Source organism: Rhamphochromis sp. 'chilingali' (assembly GCF_963969265.1).
Source record: "Rhamphochromis sp. 'chilingali' genome assembly, chromosome: 4".
NCBI lineage: Eukaryota > Metazoa > Chordata > Actinopteri > Cichliformes > Cichlidae > Rhamphochromis > Rhamphochromis sp. 'chilingali'.
In genome coordinates this window covers 13,395,955-13,415,077 of record NC_137948.1, presented here as the reverse complement: position 1 = coordinate 13,415,077, position 19,123 = coordinate 13,395,955, and the positions used below count along the sequence as shown (strand labels likewise).

The 19,123-nt window shown below is 37.4% G+C and overlaps 1 protein-coding gene across 1 annotated transcript in view; it reads left to right on the top strand.

Annotated features, from left to right (window-relative positions):
- LOC308394739 (zeta-sarcoglycan-like) overlaps window positions 1–19,123 on the top strand; it is a 378,502-nt gene that overhangs the window by 282,979 nt on the left and 76,400 nt on the right. The window contains exon 4 of the mRNA XM_080879204.1: window positions 1,281–1,368. Coding sequence (XP_080735330.1) covers window positions 1,281–1,368 — 88 coding nt within the window. The remainder of the gene's footprint in view (window positions 1–1,280; window positions 1,369–19,123) is intronic.

Below are 19,123 nucleotides of genomic sequence, written 5' to 3'. Positions count from 1 at the left end.
TGCGTACACATGCACACAAGCTTGAGTGCTTTGAACTGCACCTAAGTGCCCTTTCAGGTGTTAATGTTTGCATGTGTTCATATCTAGAATGTGCATTTATCAAAGTGTGTATGTGAGGTGTACAGTCATACGCAAACGTTGTTTGCCACATGTTGTCTTGTGTACGTGTAAGGCTGTTGTATGTGTGTGTGTGTGTCTGTTCATAACTTTGTGTACCCATAACACTTATGTTCATGTTTGCATTCGTGACTCCCAGGAGCCCCTGATGCTCTAAAATAGAACACAGACAGGTGTGCCATATTAGGAATTTGGTCTTCACTTGCATAAGCAGAACAATAAATATCCATCCATAACAAATAGCACGACAGAGAATGGGTGGGTGAATGAGGGAGATTCAGTCAGAAGAGGATGGAAAGGGCCCCCCCCCCATTTCAACGGATCAACGACTTTCCAATTTTAACACAATACTCATTTGGAATTCAGACCAGAATGCAGCAAGATATTAATTTGGGGAAATCAACAGAGAAATTGGGTCACCTGTGAGCTATTCATTTCAAGCAGCCAAAACAAATAAGCAATTTAAAGGGTAAGAGTGAGAGACGCAGGGCAGAGGAAGAGAATAAAAAAAGAAAATGATGCAAGTGCAGAGATGTAATGAAAGAGGTGGAAACTTGGTTAAGTATATAAGTGGGAAGAGTCAGCAGACTGGGAAGGGCTGGGAGCGACAGCCGAGGTAGCTCTGAGAGAAGGACCCAGAGAGAGAGCGATGTTAGATTGTTTTTGTAAGCCAATGAAAATGGCAGACATCAGGTTTGCATTCATTGCAACACATATCCACTCAATGTAAACCAAAGTTGTCCCAGTCAGACTTTAAAAGAGGAAAGCAGAGGTCAGGGTCACAGCTGTATTTATATCATTTAGGTTGAGAATAATTGGCTTTTCGCAGACATACACACAATTCAACACAAGCAAACACAATCACAGATGGATGCCATTTTGAATGGATTATGTAAATTGAGTGCAAAGGATCCGGTGCTGGCAGAGAGGAGAGGGAGTCAAGAGTGAACTGTGGAGGTTGATACAAGTTATGACAGTACTGGCTGGTTGGTTGAAAGGTGTCCAGTGAAGCAAGAGCCTACAAGGCACAGACAGAAAGTAAAGTAAATAGGTGTAAATGAAAACTATGAAGCTATTTTGGTATTCGTGGTTATGTTTGTGAGAGTCCAATAAATCTACATTTTGATGTTCTTTTAGTCATCTCTCTCTCCTCTTCTTTATAGGACAGTCCACTGATCCTCCAGTCAGACAGAAATGTGACTGTCAATGCTCGGAATGAACAGGGACAACTGACTGGTCAGCTAACTGTGGGTAAGACATACACCAAAGACATACAAGATTTTCTCTTTAAACAACCTCCAAACCGGATCATTTCTCTAAGGCATTGTTTGTACTTGAATTCCTAAATACATTCCACTGCTTTCTGTTTTGCAAACCGAATGCTATCTGTTTCCATTGGCGTGTTTCACTGAGGCTGAGAGCCGGGCTTTTTGGGCTTTTGTCTTGACTATATCATCTTTCCAAGCTCTTATTGAATTAGTGAATGTCCTACAGAATACAGAACTCAAAGGACATGTAGTGTCACGGCTGCACAGCAGTCGTGTGGTGAATTGAGTAAAGGATCCAAGATGCAGGCACTGACTGGGGTGCGAGTGAATATTTATTTGCAGAGGTGATAAGGGGACAAAAACAGGAGGAGCAGAGCGGGGAGTAAACCAACCTAAACTGGGGAAAACTAAAGAACTCAACTTAAACCAAACACGCACAGGGGGAGGAACAAAATACACAATGAAAGATGGCGGAGAGACGCAGACTAAACACCAGGTTACACAGAATGATGCAGACGGACACGGAGTTAAACAGACGACGCGACAGAGAGCACAGGAAAACACAGGGCTTAAATACACGGGGAGTAATCAGGGAATGGGCCACAGGAGGGAGACACAGCTGGGAGCAATAAGGCTAACGAGACAGGGGAGAGGTAAAACTGAACACACTGACATGAGACATGAACTTTCAGAATAAAACAGGAAACTAACAGACACAGAGAATCAGACAGGACACTGAACATGACAGGCAGACTCATGAGCAGACACAATAACACCATGGACAGACAGAGGGAACACAGAGAAGTGGGAGCAGGCAGGCAAAGAACAGAAACCTAACAAATGGCAAAATCACAACAGAATACACACTCGGAATGAACAAAAGCATAAGGAAACACAAAACACTGAGTCCTCAGACTCAGGACCATGACATGTAGTCTATATAGCATGTTTCAGGGGACTCACTAAAAAGGTCATGAATGAAAAGCTGTGGGAAACTATACCCATAAAGCAATAAGTTAATACATAAAGATAAATATGCTTTTTGAATTTATTTTCTGGTCTGGATGTCATATTTATCTTTCTGTGGTTGACCAGTGTAGGGAGGTCAACCTCAATGTAATATCTAAAAAAGAAAAAACAATATTATTAACCCTTTAAGACCTACCATAGAACCAAGGCTGCCAGAGCTTACTTTATATTTTTACATGCTATAGTTCCATTTTAGGGAGCATTTCAAGTTGCTATACATCAATACAACTGTTATAGCCCATATTATAATAATATGTATGCATTAAGTCCACAGTAACGAGATGAATTGCAAAAAAAGTGCAATAAACTACAAAATAATTGAAAATCGTTTTTGGTTTTTTTTACGTATATTTCTACTTGGAGAAATTTAAGAGGTTTATCCCTCAAAACTTTAAATGCAAAAAAATTGCAATAAATAGCTTACAACAGCAGGAAATTTATTTTGAGTGTCTTCATAGTTTTATTTTTGAGATACACCAATTTTTATATACTGCAGGAAAAAATGAAAAACAATCCTATGATGCAAATTTGCAAAGAAAACAGCATGTGCATCAAAATAAACTATTTTAAGTAGTGCAATTGGAGTTCTAAGCATCCCAGCAAATATTCAGAAAAGCATAAAGTCAAACATGACTTATAAAAACACCAGCATTGGCTTTTAAGGCCTACAAGTAAAAAACTACATTTTCCGCGAAAATGACGTCACTTCCAGTTTCGGGCAGGTAATGGCGGACATGCCATCATTTGCGCTGATGTCTGTTTCAATGTGGGAAGTGTTACAAACAGCTGATCGGATCAGCAAAGCGTGTTTCTGGAATATTGTGTTTTTGTTCCTGCTAGCGCTTTTTATGCAGTATTTGCAAAGCTATGTGTGGAAGGAAACCGTGACCAAGGACAAGCTGATGGCATAAGATGTAAGTACAACTCCTCCGGTTTCATATGCAAAAAGTAAATTATTGCGCTAGCTTACGTGGTTCCGGTTCTACAGGGATTTAAATATAGTTACGCAAAACTGCTTTAAAGGGTTACATTAAAATAATTTTTTTTAGCTACTTCGTCTCAAATGTTTGTAATGCTGATTCTTTTAAAAGGAAAAATCTGACTCAAGGTCCTGCTACTTGCCATATAAATTCCCCAGTCTTTCATTGTGTGTTGTGTGACTTTTCAATTTAATACTGACCCAATTCCCAGTGTCTTTAACCCCGTGGCATTTTTTATCCACTAAAACCCTGTTCCTTGCCTTTGATTCGGTCTGATTGGTTTAAATGAAATGTTTGATGAGGTCTGGCTGTGCACTGATTCCAAAATATAATCTAATGTAAGATATGATTGCCACCATTTTCATACTTATACAAGATATAGCTGACATCATATTTTGATATGCAACTGTGTTTCTAAAAAAATAAAATAAAATATAGTGTTTTGTGATAACTATGTATGTCCTAATTTTATATGTGATCCACATTGTTGCTAAGATATGGAAATATAAATACATTTTGGATCAGTATGTGGTACCATCCAAATGACTGGAAGGCCAAGTTTGAGCAAAGGCCTTGCCTATTATAGCAGGACTGAACCTTTTACAACAGCATGTCTCTTTGGTAAAAAATAAACCGGCTGCTGCAGTCTAGACCAGTCAGCCACTGAAAATATTTGGCACACAATCAAATTAAAAATAGATCACAAAAGGCCCTGGTCAGCTTTTTTATGTTATTAAAAACACCTGGGTGAGGTGTTCCGGGCATGTCCCACCGGGAGGAGGCCCCGGGGCAGACCCAGGACACGCTGGAGAGATTATATCTCTCGCCTGGCCTGGGAACGCCTTGGTGTTCCCCCGGATAAACTGGAGGAGGTGGCTGGGGAGAGGGAGGTCTGGGCCTCTCTGCTTAGGCTGCTGCTCCCGCGACCCGGCCTCGGATAAAGCGGATGAAGATGGATGGATGGATGTTATTTTATGTTATTATTTATGTTATTACAATTCATTGTTTTCTGTTCTTCTAATATACAATTCCTGCTTTTTTTGAAAAACAAATTATTTTTGTTATATATTATGGTTCTGAAACATGGAAAACACAGTAGGATCTATTTTTAATCATTTTTCATTTTGGTTTTGTTCACAATAGATACTTTGTGGCATTTTAAAACTGGATGTGATGACTGGGGCATAAGTGTAACCAAAGAATAAACCAAAGTATACTGTGTCCTCTCATGGTAGCGACTTTCAAATGTCACAATGTAGCCAAATCCTAAAAGCAACAATTTGATCATCTGTTTTCTGAATGAATGAATCTATTCACAAGATCAGTATTATGTTTTGTTTTCTTTCTTTCTTTCTTTCTTTTTTTTTATAAGACCAATGATAGTAAAACTAAAACCTAAACCATAATGACAGAATTCCCACGTCACAGATCAATGGGGAAATAACTTTTACTATATCTTCCAAAGGAGCTGTCGGCAAGTCTATATTGGTTCAGTTCTCAGACCTAGAAGACCAGTGTTTTAAAAGCAAGACTTGACTTTGGGTGGTTGGTGGTGATGCCAGAATTCAGGTTGCTGCAGACATGAAACATCATTTGCAGTCTGACAGGTGAAATAAATGGTATTTTGAGGCAGAAACTTCTCATCCAAAGTCTTCCATTTGATGTTAATGCAGCATATAGATATTCATCTCCTGTAGGTCGTCCGGGCACTTGCAGTATCGATATACACAGACTTTCCATTTCTGACACTTCAAGGGCTTGAAATTCCTGACAGATCACCTCCTCCTGTGAAAACCCCCCCTAAAGCTCCCTTCCTCACTAAGAAAAGCATTTTAATGCTTATGTGTGTCTGAATAAGTATCCGTGTGCCTGTCTTGCAGTCAGTAGAATCAGCCAGTTTTCAAACTATACAGCTAGAGAACCCACTGCAACCAGCCTAGTCAGGCTGTTTGCAGTGGTCAGGTTTGGTCAGACATGTACTTGTTACCCTCTGTTACACACACAGCTGATTTAAATGGCTAAATGACCTCCTCAACATGTTTTGAAGTTCTCCAGAGGCCTGGTAATGAACTATTTATACCATTTGATTCAGGTGTGTTGTCCCAGGGTGAGATCTAAAACCTGCAGGACACCAGCACTCGAGGCCTGAAGTTCCACACCCCTAGCTTAGAGCTTCGAATCCTTAAACACAGGGCACATGCCAGTAGGAGATCTAGCAGTAACCACATAACAAAAAAAAAAACCCACAGATATGATCACATTTTGAAGTTCTCACAGACTGACTAATAACATAAGAGGGGAGGGAATGAATCTTCTTGAGGAGCCTCTTCTATCTAGCAGCACAACCGTTTGGTCTCATCCTGCTGCTGCTTCTGTGTTGACTCATCACCAGAATTATCACAAAACACACAAATACAAACATCCATCCTCTCTAACCTCATTTTCTTTTCACTCTCTTCATACAGCTTCTCAGCAGTTCTTAAAGTAAGGCAGTTATTTCCACTCACCAGAAACTTGCCAAATCTGAAGCAGAAAAGTTCCACTTCAGCAACCTCCTTATTAGTATTCATCACTAAAACTCACCAGAGGAACAGCTTGCTTTAGCTTGTACAAGAGGTACAAGATCATCATGGTTAGTGGTATGGAAAGGTAAAATGGCCACAAATGTTTGGAGTAGTGCATTAATATCCAGACACAGGTACACTGACACCTCATTATATACTGGATTGTTAAATCTGCACAGAAGAATAAGAAAAAAACAAGAACTAAGCTCCAAATATTTAAAAATGAATGGATAGCAAGACTGGGATTAAAGTCATATATTAGCTCTAGGTGAAAAAAAATGTGTTGTGATGTTAAAACAAATATTATTTATTCAGGTAGGGCTCATATTATGTAATTAGTCGTATTTTAAATGAGAAATACCGTACAAAACACACAGCCCTTCTTCTACCTTTAGCTTGCAACCTCCTGAAGCATCATCTTTTGATTGAGAAGATCTGAGTACATTTGTTGGCCTTGGGCTTTTCGTCTCTGTTTTATTGCTCTCTTTCTTTCATCCCTCCATCCCCTCTCATCCGCTGTGTTGCTGTCAGCTCGTTAATGTGAGTGAGAACCTGTCATCTCTGTCTTCTCAATGGCCAACCATAAAGATGATGAGTGAACTTGGAGTTTTGAAGCCATACCCTTTCACCCACCTAGGTGATCATGTTCCAACATTACAGGCTGTGGAGTGGTGTCTAAACAGCATTGTGGAAGCAGTTGTGCAGCATGAAAGACTATTTCCTATTGCATTGTGAGTGGTTGAGTTAAGTTGAGAATGTGTACATTACTTATATAAAATAGCACCTTATAATCAGTACAGAGAAAGTGGTCGTAGTTGGTTGATTGGAAAAAAAGAAGAGCTTATTCTTACATTGTTATACATTGTATCCTTTAATTACCCTGTAGTGGTGGTAGTGTGGGACCCATAGAATTGTAAGGCATGTTAATACACATTAATGGACATCCCACCTCCCAGTCTTATTATTTTTATTGTCTGGGCTTATTACTGCTATTATTATCTTGGCCATTTGCAGTCTGACAGACAGTAAACTAATTTTAATTATTGCCTGCATGAGTGAAGCTCACACAGGCACTTGGGGCAGCTTAGGCTTTCTTTGAGTGGGATGTGCGGGAAGGAGAGGAGGGGTCTGCAGAATGCACCCACGTTATACTAATGTGGTTGTGTTTTTGTATTTCCAATTAGCAAAAATGGCCAGAATTTCTATAAACACAGGGACACAGATGAATAATGAATATGTTAGACCAATGCACTACATTGAATGTAAAGAACACATTCATGTTGGGAATTTGCGAAAAAAAACAATGTAGTGTAATTTGTTAATGCATATTTGTTAATATGCAACTACCTGTTGCATATTCTCCAAGTCGTGTAAGTGGGCATAGTATTGCCCGTGGGAGTTTGATAAGATGTAGTACAGAGGACGTAGGAGCTTCTTTCCTCTGTGTAGTACAGAGGAGTATACTGTAGTATAGAGGACATTTTATGATTCATACAACTTTCAAAATTGTATGAATTTTGAAATGACACACACCAAATGACACACACTTGTTTATGAAGTGTGTGTCATTTGGTACGCAGCCTGCAGAGTGCAGCCAAGTTGCACACTGCAGGCACCTGAACCAAAGGAAACAAGTAAAAGTTATTCTAAACTCATGCAAGCTGGGAAGTGTGTTTTTGTTGAAGTGTACAACAATTAAAATGTACAACTTTCTCTGAAATATTATGCAACGCTCTTAAATGTCTGTGACCTAAATCTTAAACACAAATAAAACACTGCATCTATAATATTGACATCTCCATTAGCTGGTCAGCTCAATTATTGTTCACAGCACATTTTCCATTTAATTTACCTGTGCATCTGTCCATTGGGAAAGCTGGCATTCATTACAACTTATGTGGGTGTACATTTAGGTTCTGGCTATTGACTTTTCATTTTCCTACACGTGTTGTGCTGTTTGATGCAAAGGTACTGATAGCGCTCATTACCAATGTGGTTGCATTTGTCTGTAGCTCTCTCTCGCTCTCTCGCTCTCTGTATTACAGCTAATATTCTTGCTGCTCTTGCTATTGCTAATATTCTTATTCAGTCACAGTTAGTCTTGGGTGAAGAATAATCTGTGATTTAGAAAGAGCACATTAAAAAATGTTCTGCAGGTGAAAAGTTGCTTACATGTCTGTTTTTTTTAATAAAAAACTTTCAATATCAAATTTCTTTCTTTCCACCTCCCTTTACATCCTTTAATTCACACACACATGCCTCTTTCTTTTGCCGTTCTCCTTCCTTTTTCTTGTGTTATTTTTACCTTTCACGTTTTAGACATGCATGGACCTCCATCTCATATTAAACCAATGATTTCCCAACTGACCTTCATCTAAACTCAGACTTGCATTTATCACTTCATTATCTTTACCTTCTTATACTAATTATGTTCCCTTTTATCTTAGCAGAATCACTCTGGCATTTGGCTGAAGTAGCTCAAAAAGCGGCTTATCAAAGCAGTAAAATTAGAGGGCTAAAAGGCAAAGGCCATACAGAATATTAATGATAATTAACAACTTGTAGTAAAATTGGTGGGAATTTTGTTGTAGAAAGTAAGATTATTTTTATGAGTTATTGCACTTAGCTCTGCATTATTGGCCTTACAAATTATATAGCTGTTAAACTTAAAAAACAAAAGCTTTCATTCTTTTCAGTAACATGGTGTTTCCATGGTAGTTAAACAGTTGAATGCCAGCTAAAATTGGTTTCTGATTAGTGTGCGGAATGAGAACTTGCAAAGCCTTGCATAAAATTCAATTGTTCCATTACACACAGTCTAATTATGAATCTACATCTTTTCAAATCCCCCTCTGAGAAACAAATGACGTACATAACAATCATATTAAGCAGGGATCATATTATCGGCTAAAGAGAGATCTTCCTGGCTTGGCTGGATGAGAAATACAAAGATACCAAATAGTCTGTTTCTACATATGACTTTCCCCTCACCCTACCAGCAAAGTTCAGACAGCACGTCTTCCTCATTTTGCTGCAGCTCGAAGATCAAATCAATGGCTATAATGAGGCAATTAAAAATACATAGAGCAGCACATTAACAAACTGTAATACACTTAAGGGACCATCAAGGACTCAATAAAGGCATGGATTTACTGGCATTGTTGTCATTTATCCTTTTGATTGCACTTTAATTGCACAAAGTGTAATTGTCTGCATACAGTTTGGGTTTCAATATGGCAAATATTGTTTTCGTAACTTGCCCATATGTGTAGGCATGCCCCGAGGAATGGATTTAATGGACCATATCAAGTCATTCTTCTGCACCACTGAATTACGGCCTTCATGCTGTTGGTGGTTGGACACAATAATAAAATAACAGCTATGTTGTATTATAAAGATCAGCGTTCTCTCCTTGCTTCCAGCACTGCAGGATTTAATAATATTTTCCAATTTCAATAAAGACATCTTAAATAGCTTATGATTTTTTTATTATAATAAGTTAGTGACAATTTTGGGATTTAATAAAGGCAATTAGTAATCAAAACAATTTAAACTGTTATCCACATATGCAGCAGTCAAGACCCACATAAATATTTGCGCTAAATGAAAAAACTTATAATGCCTGTCATGTTTTCAGTTATCTTAGGAGTGGTGATTATTACAAAATAGATTTTATCCATGGCTAAATGACATACTTTGTGGGTTTGTTTACTCGGGTATGGTAGACATTTCAAAAAATAACAGAAAAATAAAAAGATTTCTACAAAACCCAGACTCGCATCTGACTAACTGCCGACGGGCATATAGTCACCACTCTAAGACTCTTTCTGAAAAAGAGAGAGAGAAAAAAATTGTCTCATGTAATAGCGTATAGTGTTGTTTTATTGGGATGCATTATATTATATGGCACACATTTTTTTTTATTTTGTCCATGTTGTGTAGCTACAACATTATGGGTACTGGAGAATATTTTCCCTGGTAAACTATGCCTTGAAGAGAACATTATAAAAGCTACAAGATTATTTCATTGTTTATGCAGTGGATGGAGCTATAAACAATACACATTTGTTATTTGTGGGCAATAAAATATCCACAAAAAGCTGCTTGGTGGCATGAACCAGATGAAAAAAGTGTCTCTTTGGGAAATAATTAAAACTTTATATGTGTTATATTTTATAAGCTATAAATATTTCTTCATTCACTTTTTCTTAGCACACCATTTTCCATCTGTATAAAATCATTTCTAAGAGAGCTGGTGTTTAGGAACTATGACATTAATATGTGTTTAATAAGTAAATATGCCATCATCTTGCTTAAAATTAATTGTTCTAATTTTAGCTGGTGTGTGAAATATAATATCAATAAAACTTTTAGTTTGCAAAAAAAACCCAAAACAAATCAAGGGCCCACACTTCATTGTAAAATCTTGTCTCTGTTTACATTGGATTAGCCGTCAGTTTGAAATTCTTTACACTAGCTGTGTCAATGTGAATCTGTCTGTGACCACGAGAATCATATATCAACTTCACATTCATGCTATATTTACCTTGATATGTGTTTGATGCCTAAGTCATGAACACATACTTTATAGATTATATTTAAGTTACACATAAGTCTTCAAAAGTAGGCTGTGTGAAGCCATGCACTGCTCAGTGTGATGCTTTTACGGTAAACATCATATTTTTTAAAGAGAGTAGCACCCAACCAAGACAAGGAAAAGAGTAAAATCATGGAATTTTTTTTTTTAAAATACAAGAACTGATTACATCACATTTACCTTAAACATAAATCCTCAGTTGATCTTTTGCTGAATATAAAGTGTAGAGGAATGTATACTCTATATATTTTGTTTACTGAATAATAACTTCTGTTTTCACGCATAGCCTGCCCCAAGCTACTAACATCACTAATTGTGTTAAGCCTGGCAGTAGCTGTTTGGTTGTGTTTGAAGCTTTAAATTATAAAGAAATATGTATAGCTGTGTGGCACAACCTTTGCATGTCTTTTCATCAGCACTTCTACCACTTCATCTTCCCTCCATCCCACAGCCTTGACACCAGAGATCGTGTTGATTAATGTAGATAATAAATGGCACTCATTTGTCTCTCCCTCTGTCGCTTTCTCTCCTCTCTTACTATATTAATGACTATAATCAACTCTAAATAAATAATTTGTGTCCCTCCGTGCATGAATCTTATCCTCCCACCTGTAGCAAATTCAGAAGTTGAATTAAAAACTGCTTTGCAGTGCAGTTCCTCCCATTCTCCCTAGTACCCTCTGTATGTTTTCTTTCCGGATTTATCTGTGTCTGTTTGTTACAAAACATCGAAAAAATACCTCGAAGAGATTTAAGGTGAGCTGTGGCGCACCAGAGGGCCTGTCTTTGTCTTTGGTAGAAACACTTCAAATGATATGGTGACCCTCTTGTTTCCTGCTGTTGCATCATGGTCATGTTGCATGCTGTTTACTTTCAAAGGGCCGAAATAATGCAGCTGCTTTCTATTTCCCCCCCTGCTCTGCCACTTTTATTCTCTCACTCCACAAACACTGTCACATATTACTTTGTATATCTCAAAATTATTGTGGTTGACTTTCAAGTCAAAAGAAACATTTTTATTTTTACTTATTTCTTTATTTTTGTGTATGCTAACCAAAGCCTGCATATGCATTAAAATTTGCAACACTACCCTAATGTGAAAGCAGGTATTAGGAAACGATCATTTTTGCAGTCTAACTTGAGGTAATAAAGGAAAGACACATGGATCGGTTTTACATTGGTTTGCGACAGATTTGTGCTTCTGTACAAAATACCCAGATTCCCATACACACACATTGGGTGGCTGTAGCTCAGGAGGTAGAGCAGGTCACCTACTAATTGGAAGGTTGGTGGTTCAATCGCTGGCTTCTCCAGTCTGCATGCCAAGTATCCTGGGACAAGATACCAACCCCAAGTTGCTCTCCGATGCGTCCATTGGAGTGTGAATGTCGTTAGAAAAGCACTCAGTTTAGAGTCTTGTGAGAATGGGTGTGAATGTGGCATGTTGTACACAGTGCTTTGAGTACTCCGGGAGAGTAGTCCATTTACATTCCTGATTCCTTATGACGTTTCTTACATATAACAAACATCAGATGGGAAGAACAACAGGCCTTCCACAAAAGACAAAATGAATCACATTTCTTTAGGAATGGAGCCCACTAATCACTACTAAACTACTGGCATAATACATATTGAAACACACAAGGACTCCAAAACAAAACCTAATAGTGCTCTAGTCTGTATGTTGCTAGTGACAGAAAACAAGCAAGCAAGGTACATTTTGTCTTCTCACTAGCTGCTATATTGGGTTTCAAGTAATTTGCAGGTAGGCTTATGTTATCTAACATATATGGCCAAAAGTATTCGGCTGTGAGGGACATCCCATTCTTAATCCAAAAGGCTTAATATGCTGTCAGTCCACCCTTTGAATCTGTGACAACTTCAACTCTTGTGGAAGGCCACAAGGTTTAGGAGTGTGTTTATGGGAAGCTTTGACCATTCTTTCAGAAGTGCATTTGTGCAGGCAGACCCGGGGGAGAAGGCCTGTCTCGAAGTTACTGCTCTAATTCATCTTAAAGGTGTTCTGTCAGGTTGAGTTCACACCAGACTTGCTCATCCATGTCTTCATGGACTGTACGTTGTGCACTGGGGGCAGTCATGTTGGAACAGGAAGGGGCTATCCTGACTGTGGAATATTTAGTATCAAGGAAATTTCACAACTGTATTTGTTGCACAGGTAGCATCCTATCACGGCACTATGTTGGAATCCAATGAGACCCCAAGAGTGACCCATTATTTCACAAATGCAAGCAGACTGCATGCCTAGGTGGTTAATCTTATACACCTGTAACTTGAACACTAACTTGGGAATAAATACTTTTAGCAATATAGTGTATGTCTTCTCAGACTAGCCGAAATTCAGCACTGGTGTCTAGAGAAATCCAAACCTAGCCAATCAGTGTGCTTAAATTTTATACTAAAAGGTGAATTATTTTATCACCCCGAGCCTCAGATAAACTAAAAAGAGATTACATTAACCACATAACAATAGCAAACAAGAATCCTACTTCTACAAGACCCAACCCGCAGTCATTGAAACTCTAGATTGAGCTGTTGGACAGCATGTTGATTACAGGAGCAATTTATGAGCTCCACAAAAACTCAAAACCAAAGGTCTAAAGTAAATACTATATTATAATATTGAATGAAAGCTACTGTCTCCTATAAAACATGATAAAGTTGTTGGCTTGCCCAATTCATCGTAACTTGCAAGCAAAAACCCATTTTTTATAACATTTTCATAACCTTGGTTTTCTGAAAGGTTGGAGGCTTTGTGAGGATCCTTGAACATGAGAATTTCACTTTTTCCTGTCATTCTTCTTCAAGAGCATGCAACATATAATATACTACATTTTGTGTGTGTGTGTGTGAGTGTGTGTGTGTGTGTGTGTTTATTGTTTAATGTGTGGACATACTGCAAATTAATTTCCCATTGGGGACAATAAAGACCATTGGAACTATTTGACCACTGAAACTATTCAGCCTATTGATATCTATATTCTTTGAAGCATTGGATAAGCAGTAGAAGATGGATGGAAGATTCAGGATCAATTTTGTAATTCAGAACATACACAAAATTTATGTTACTTATATTATATAAAATAAACAAGAATGAATATCTGATAACAACTTAAATTGAGGTTATTTGTTGGGACTAGTAGAACAGCAGACTGGCTTTAGAGTTGTGATGCAGATTTTTTTTTTTAAATCATCAATTATTATTATTAGTAAGATTATTTTGTCATCTTCATACATCGGATATATATTCTGTATAAAATATGTCATAATATTTAATATGAAAAAATGATTAATGTAATAAAATGACTATGTAGACAATGATTCATTAATGACCAATATTGAATTAAGTTAAAAACAAAACCACTAAAAAGTAAACATACTGTAAAGTGTGTGAATAATAGTGCTTAAACATTATGACTCATATACTTCACATGGACATGGGCACGTGTTCAGGTAGAATTTCTTACATCTAAAAAGATTTAATGCATATTTAATCTTGTCGTGTATTTTTGATAGGCGTGTGATGCAATCTTGAAGCATGCCATGGAACGCTTCTTCTGCATTCAGCATGAAGAGCTGCTTTCAAAACATAGTGCTGCTGTGCCTGGTATCAGTGTTTGTTTGTTTTTTCATCAAGAACAGCCTACAGAGCACTTTCACATACACATTCAGTTTTCTCAAGATTCTCCTCACCACACTCCTGACAATAACTGAATCCAAGAGGTACTTTTCTGCTTTTGAAAAGGATCAAGACTTTCCTGAGAAACACCATGACACAGGATCGTCTTAATGCTCTGGCTGTGCTCCCCATGGAGTAGAAACTCGTCAGAGACATCCCTGACTTTAATAAGAAGGTCATCTAAAGCTTTGCCACTGAAAAGGCAAGAAGAGCAAAGTTTCTGTATTGGCAGTCGAAAGAAAAAATGTTTTCTGTATGTTTTATCCCCAGATTGTTTTTTATGCATAGTTGTCACCAATTTAATGAAAATAACATATTTAAATTATGAAACTAAAAGAAAAACTCCTGATAGCTTCTATGTTCATTCATATTTGCTCTATGGATAGTTAATATTTAAAAACAAAAAACAGTCATTAGCAAGCATGAAAGATCAGTTAATATTTTTAAATTTCTTATTAATCAAATATTTATTCATTTATTTATATATTATTTTCTATACTTTAATTAGATTAGAAGCATTTTTTAAATATTTCAAAGAAAATATGTAGTGTGTGTCTCTGAAATATTTACTTCTTGCAATAAATCATATTGTGAAATTTGTTGAAATGACTGCTTGCCAACATTACTAGTGGCCATATTGTAGCCATCATGCGTAGCTAAATTATAGCCCTTAAGCAGTAAGTATTTGGCTACTTTGTCACAGCCAAGTCAATTTTCTTTCTGTTTTACTGATACTCAAGTATACGTGACATGCAGCGCGTAACACATGGGTAATAATAATAATCCACAACATTGTCATGTGTGTCTTAGGACTTTTTTGGCAAATCCTAGCTCATATGTCCAAGCATAACTTCACTTAACAATTGCAGTTGTCACTCATAGCAGCAAAACTGTCAGATAAAAGTAAGGTCAACTTTCATTCTGTATATTATGGGAATACAAAGTAGCTGTATACTAGCATTTTGAAGTGTCATTCACTGAAAGAGAAAATGTTGATAAAGCCTGTTCAATGTGATTCACAGCTGAAGAGCAGTAAAATTGAAGCTGATTGGACTTAAATGACAAAAAATGGCAACAAAGACACTATGAAGGTGCTAGATTATGGTTCATCAAGTGATCGCTTGTGTATAAAATGGGTCCCAGAGAGAAGCATAACAAGTACCAGCATTTATAAATGACTTTAATCCAACAAGTACTTTAGTAGTGCAAGATGTTTTTCAGTAACTCAGTAAGATGCAGTAATATTGAAGATATTCTTTTCAAGAGCTTTTATTTGTTATTGCTATCATTAAAAAGTTAAAGCCTATGTTTTTAGTTAACAGATGGCAAGAAGTGATGAATAGAAACATATTTTCTTGGTGGGAGCAATGTAGTTTCACCTGCAAGCATGGAGCTAAATGCACCCTTCTCACATCGCGTTCGAAAACGAAGAAACATTTGGCTCAAGATTTGACTAAATATTTTAAGACATGGATTGTGTGTTGCTTAATGCAAAATGCAAAATTACCCCATAGGAGCAGTTCCCTTCGCAATACTCACAAAAGGACCCACTGGGCTTTTGAATATTCATTAAATTTGACATTCCAGACAGGAGAGGAGCTGACAGGCATATCAGCCTGACTCACTCAACAGAATGCTCATCTTAATCCACTGATAAGTTGTACCATGTCTGAATAACTAATTAGAACAGTTAATGAGTGAAATTCTGTCAAACTTATTTGCCTGACATACAGTGTAGCCGGAAACTATTCACAAAGCTTCACTTGTTCCACATTTTGTCATGTTACAGCCTGATTCCAAAATGGATGAAATTCATTTTTCTCCTCAAAATTCTGCACACAATACCCCATAATAAAAAAGTGCTTAAGGTTCTTGAATATGTATAAAAAATGTTTATATTTTTAATACATTAAAAGATTAATAAGTATTCGTAGTCAGTTTTTGCTCTTTGAAGCACCTTTGGCAGGAATTATAGCTTAAAGTATTTTTGAGTCTGATGCTACAATATTTGCATAGCTGTTTTTCCCATTCTTCATTGCAGAACATATCAAGCTCCATCAGGTTGGATAGGGGATGCTGATACACAGTCATTTTCAGATGTTTCCAGAGTTGTTCGATCAGGTTTAAGTCTGGGCTTCTGCTGGGCCACTCAAGGGCATTCACAGAGTCTTCTCAAAGAAACTCTTTTGTTATCTTTGCTCTGTGCTTAGCATCATTGTCCTGTTGGAAGGCGAACCTTCACCCCAATCTGAGGACCAGAGTACTCGGGAACAGGCTATCGTCAGTGTTCTCTCTGTATATTGCTGCATTCATCTTTCCCTCGACCCTGACTAGTCTCCTAGTTCCTGCTATTGAAAAGCATCCTCACAGCATGATGCTGCCACCACCATTCTGCACACTAGGAAATTATAATGGCCGGGTGACGAGCTGTGCCTGGTTTCATCCAGACATAACACTTGGCATTCAGGCCAAAGAGTCTTGTCTTTAATCAGATCAGAGAATTTTATTCATGGTTTGAGAGTTTTTCAGGTGTCGAATTCTAGGTGGGCTCTCATATGCCTTTACTGAGGACTGGGTTCTGTCTGGCCACTGATTGATGAGGCCTGATTGCTGGAGTGCTGCAGAAATGGTTCTCCTCTCTCCACAGAGCAAGCACTGGAGGTCTGTCAGAGGAACCAATAACCATTGGGTACTTGGTCACTTCTCTGACTATGGGACCCCAGTTCTAGGATGAGTCCTAGTGGCTCCAAACTTTTTCCATTTACTGACCACTAGGTCTTTCTGACCTTGAATGCTGTAGACATTTTTCTGGATCCTTCTCACAATATGTGCCTCACTACGGTCCTATATCAGAGTTCTACAGACAATTCCTCGCACTTCATGACTTGATTTGCGCTCTGACATGCCCATAGTTGACACGTCAACTATGTGACCTTGTGACCAAATCATGTCGAATCACATTAAATTAATTTTCCTCAGGTGGACTCCAATGAAGTTGTGGAAGCATCTGACAGAAGATCAGTGGAAATAGCATGCATTTGAGCTCAGTTTTGAGTGTCATGGCAACAGCTACTCATCTACGTGTTATGCTTTTGTTTTTCAATTTTAATAATTTTGCAAGAATTTCAAGCAAACCTTTTTCACTTTGTTAGGTTGTAACATGACAAAATGTGATAAAGGAAAACACTGAATGCTTTTCATATACATTTCTATTCACTGCTATAGATAGAAGAATAATTTGACATGTTCTTTGGTGTCTACAACTAAACTTTTGTGTCACATGTAATAGATATAGCGGTGGTTTTTATTTTTATTTTTTGTTTTTCTGTTTTTTTCCTTGTCTGTTTGTGTCACTCTATTATTTGGATGCCTGTTAATAAATTATTAGATATGCACATAGACATTTAATGGTTGAATTTCAATTAAATAAAGGAGGTGTGTGGGAGGTAAAACAATAATGCCCTTGTCTTGTACCTTATGTTACTAGACAAATCTTTCTGGGCCAAGTAGTGTGGCCTCAGTTTTAGTAGATCTTCCCGCTAATGCCTGAAAATGCCTGAAATTCCTCTAACCTTTTAGTCTAACCTGTGTAGCTGTAGAACAGGACCTGCCTGAAGCTCCTAGGCTGTACTCTGATTCGTAAAAGGTGAAAAGTGATATAGCCATTAGCTAGAACCAGCCAGGCATTGAAAGTGAGCAGAGAAATATCAAAACCAAAGCCCACATTTAAGCAGTAAAAAGACATTTGAGTATGAGTTATATAACTTTGTCTCATATAACCTTATTTTTACTCACAGAATCTTGACCTTAGGAAAACTGTAGAGATTTAACCATTGTCACCTTTCTCTATAAAGCCATAAGACAAAAACAATCTAAGTTTAGATGGATTTCTTGGCTGAAAATGTCATTGGTATTTACATAGGCACAAAGTCAAATCAGTATGGCCTGGACTGTAGGAAGAAAGCTGCTTATCTGACTCAAGTCATTCTACATTGTGAATAATATCAGTGAAGGACAAAGTAAAGAAAGATGTGGAGGAAGGATGGCATGATGAAAAAGTGCATTAAAAGAGATTTTAATTAAACATTCATCTTGACCTGCTTGGGAAAATTAACCATGCATGCAGTGTTTGCTTGGCTATGCCATACTCTTCTTTGTACCTATGCCTCGGGCCTTTTACAGTTTCTTCTTGCACCATATCACTTCATTGCTAGAAGCTCTAATTTAAAGGCTTGAATTAAAAATCCAGGAGAGCAAATCCATATAACTTTATTATGGCCTCAATGCTATTATGTGCAGTAGTAAAAAAGTTACACAAGTACCTCTTTAATGTGCCCCATTCATTAATAGCTGAATACAAATTGGGAATTCAAAATTTTACTACGTGGAACATTTATTAAAGTTTTTTTTTTTAAACACAAACCGGGACTTCAAAGACAGACACTGAACTGACAGTTATAGTGAAAAAAAAAAATGGAAATATCTATGTGACAATAAGAATGAGCTATAGTGCAGCGGAGTCATATTCCTGGTAGGTAGTGGGGATTTGAATCAAATGGCATTTGCATGCTCAAAATCTCCCATAGGTGTTCAGTTGGGTTAAGAGATGTTGACTGCAAAGGTCATAGCATATGATTCACATCAGTTTCAGACTTAAACCATCTGCCGCCTTAAGGTTTTGTTTTTTTCATGTCTGTGGGAGTAGGTTGACCAAAATCATAATAACATAAATAATAGAATAACAGAACTATCTTAATTATCCCCTTGCTCGGTACAATGTTTTTGAATCACCTTTTTGGCTGCTAAATACCAATATTCTCTATTTTCTCTTCATTTTTTAATTCTTGTTATTATTTGTTATTTCTTCTTTG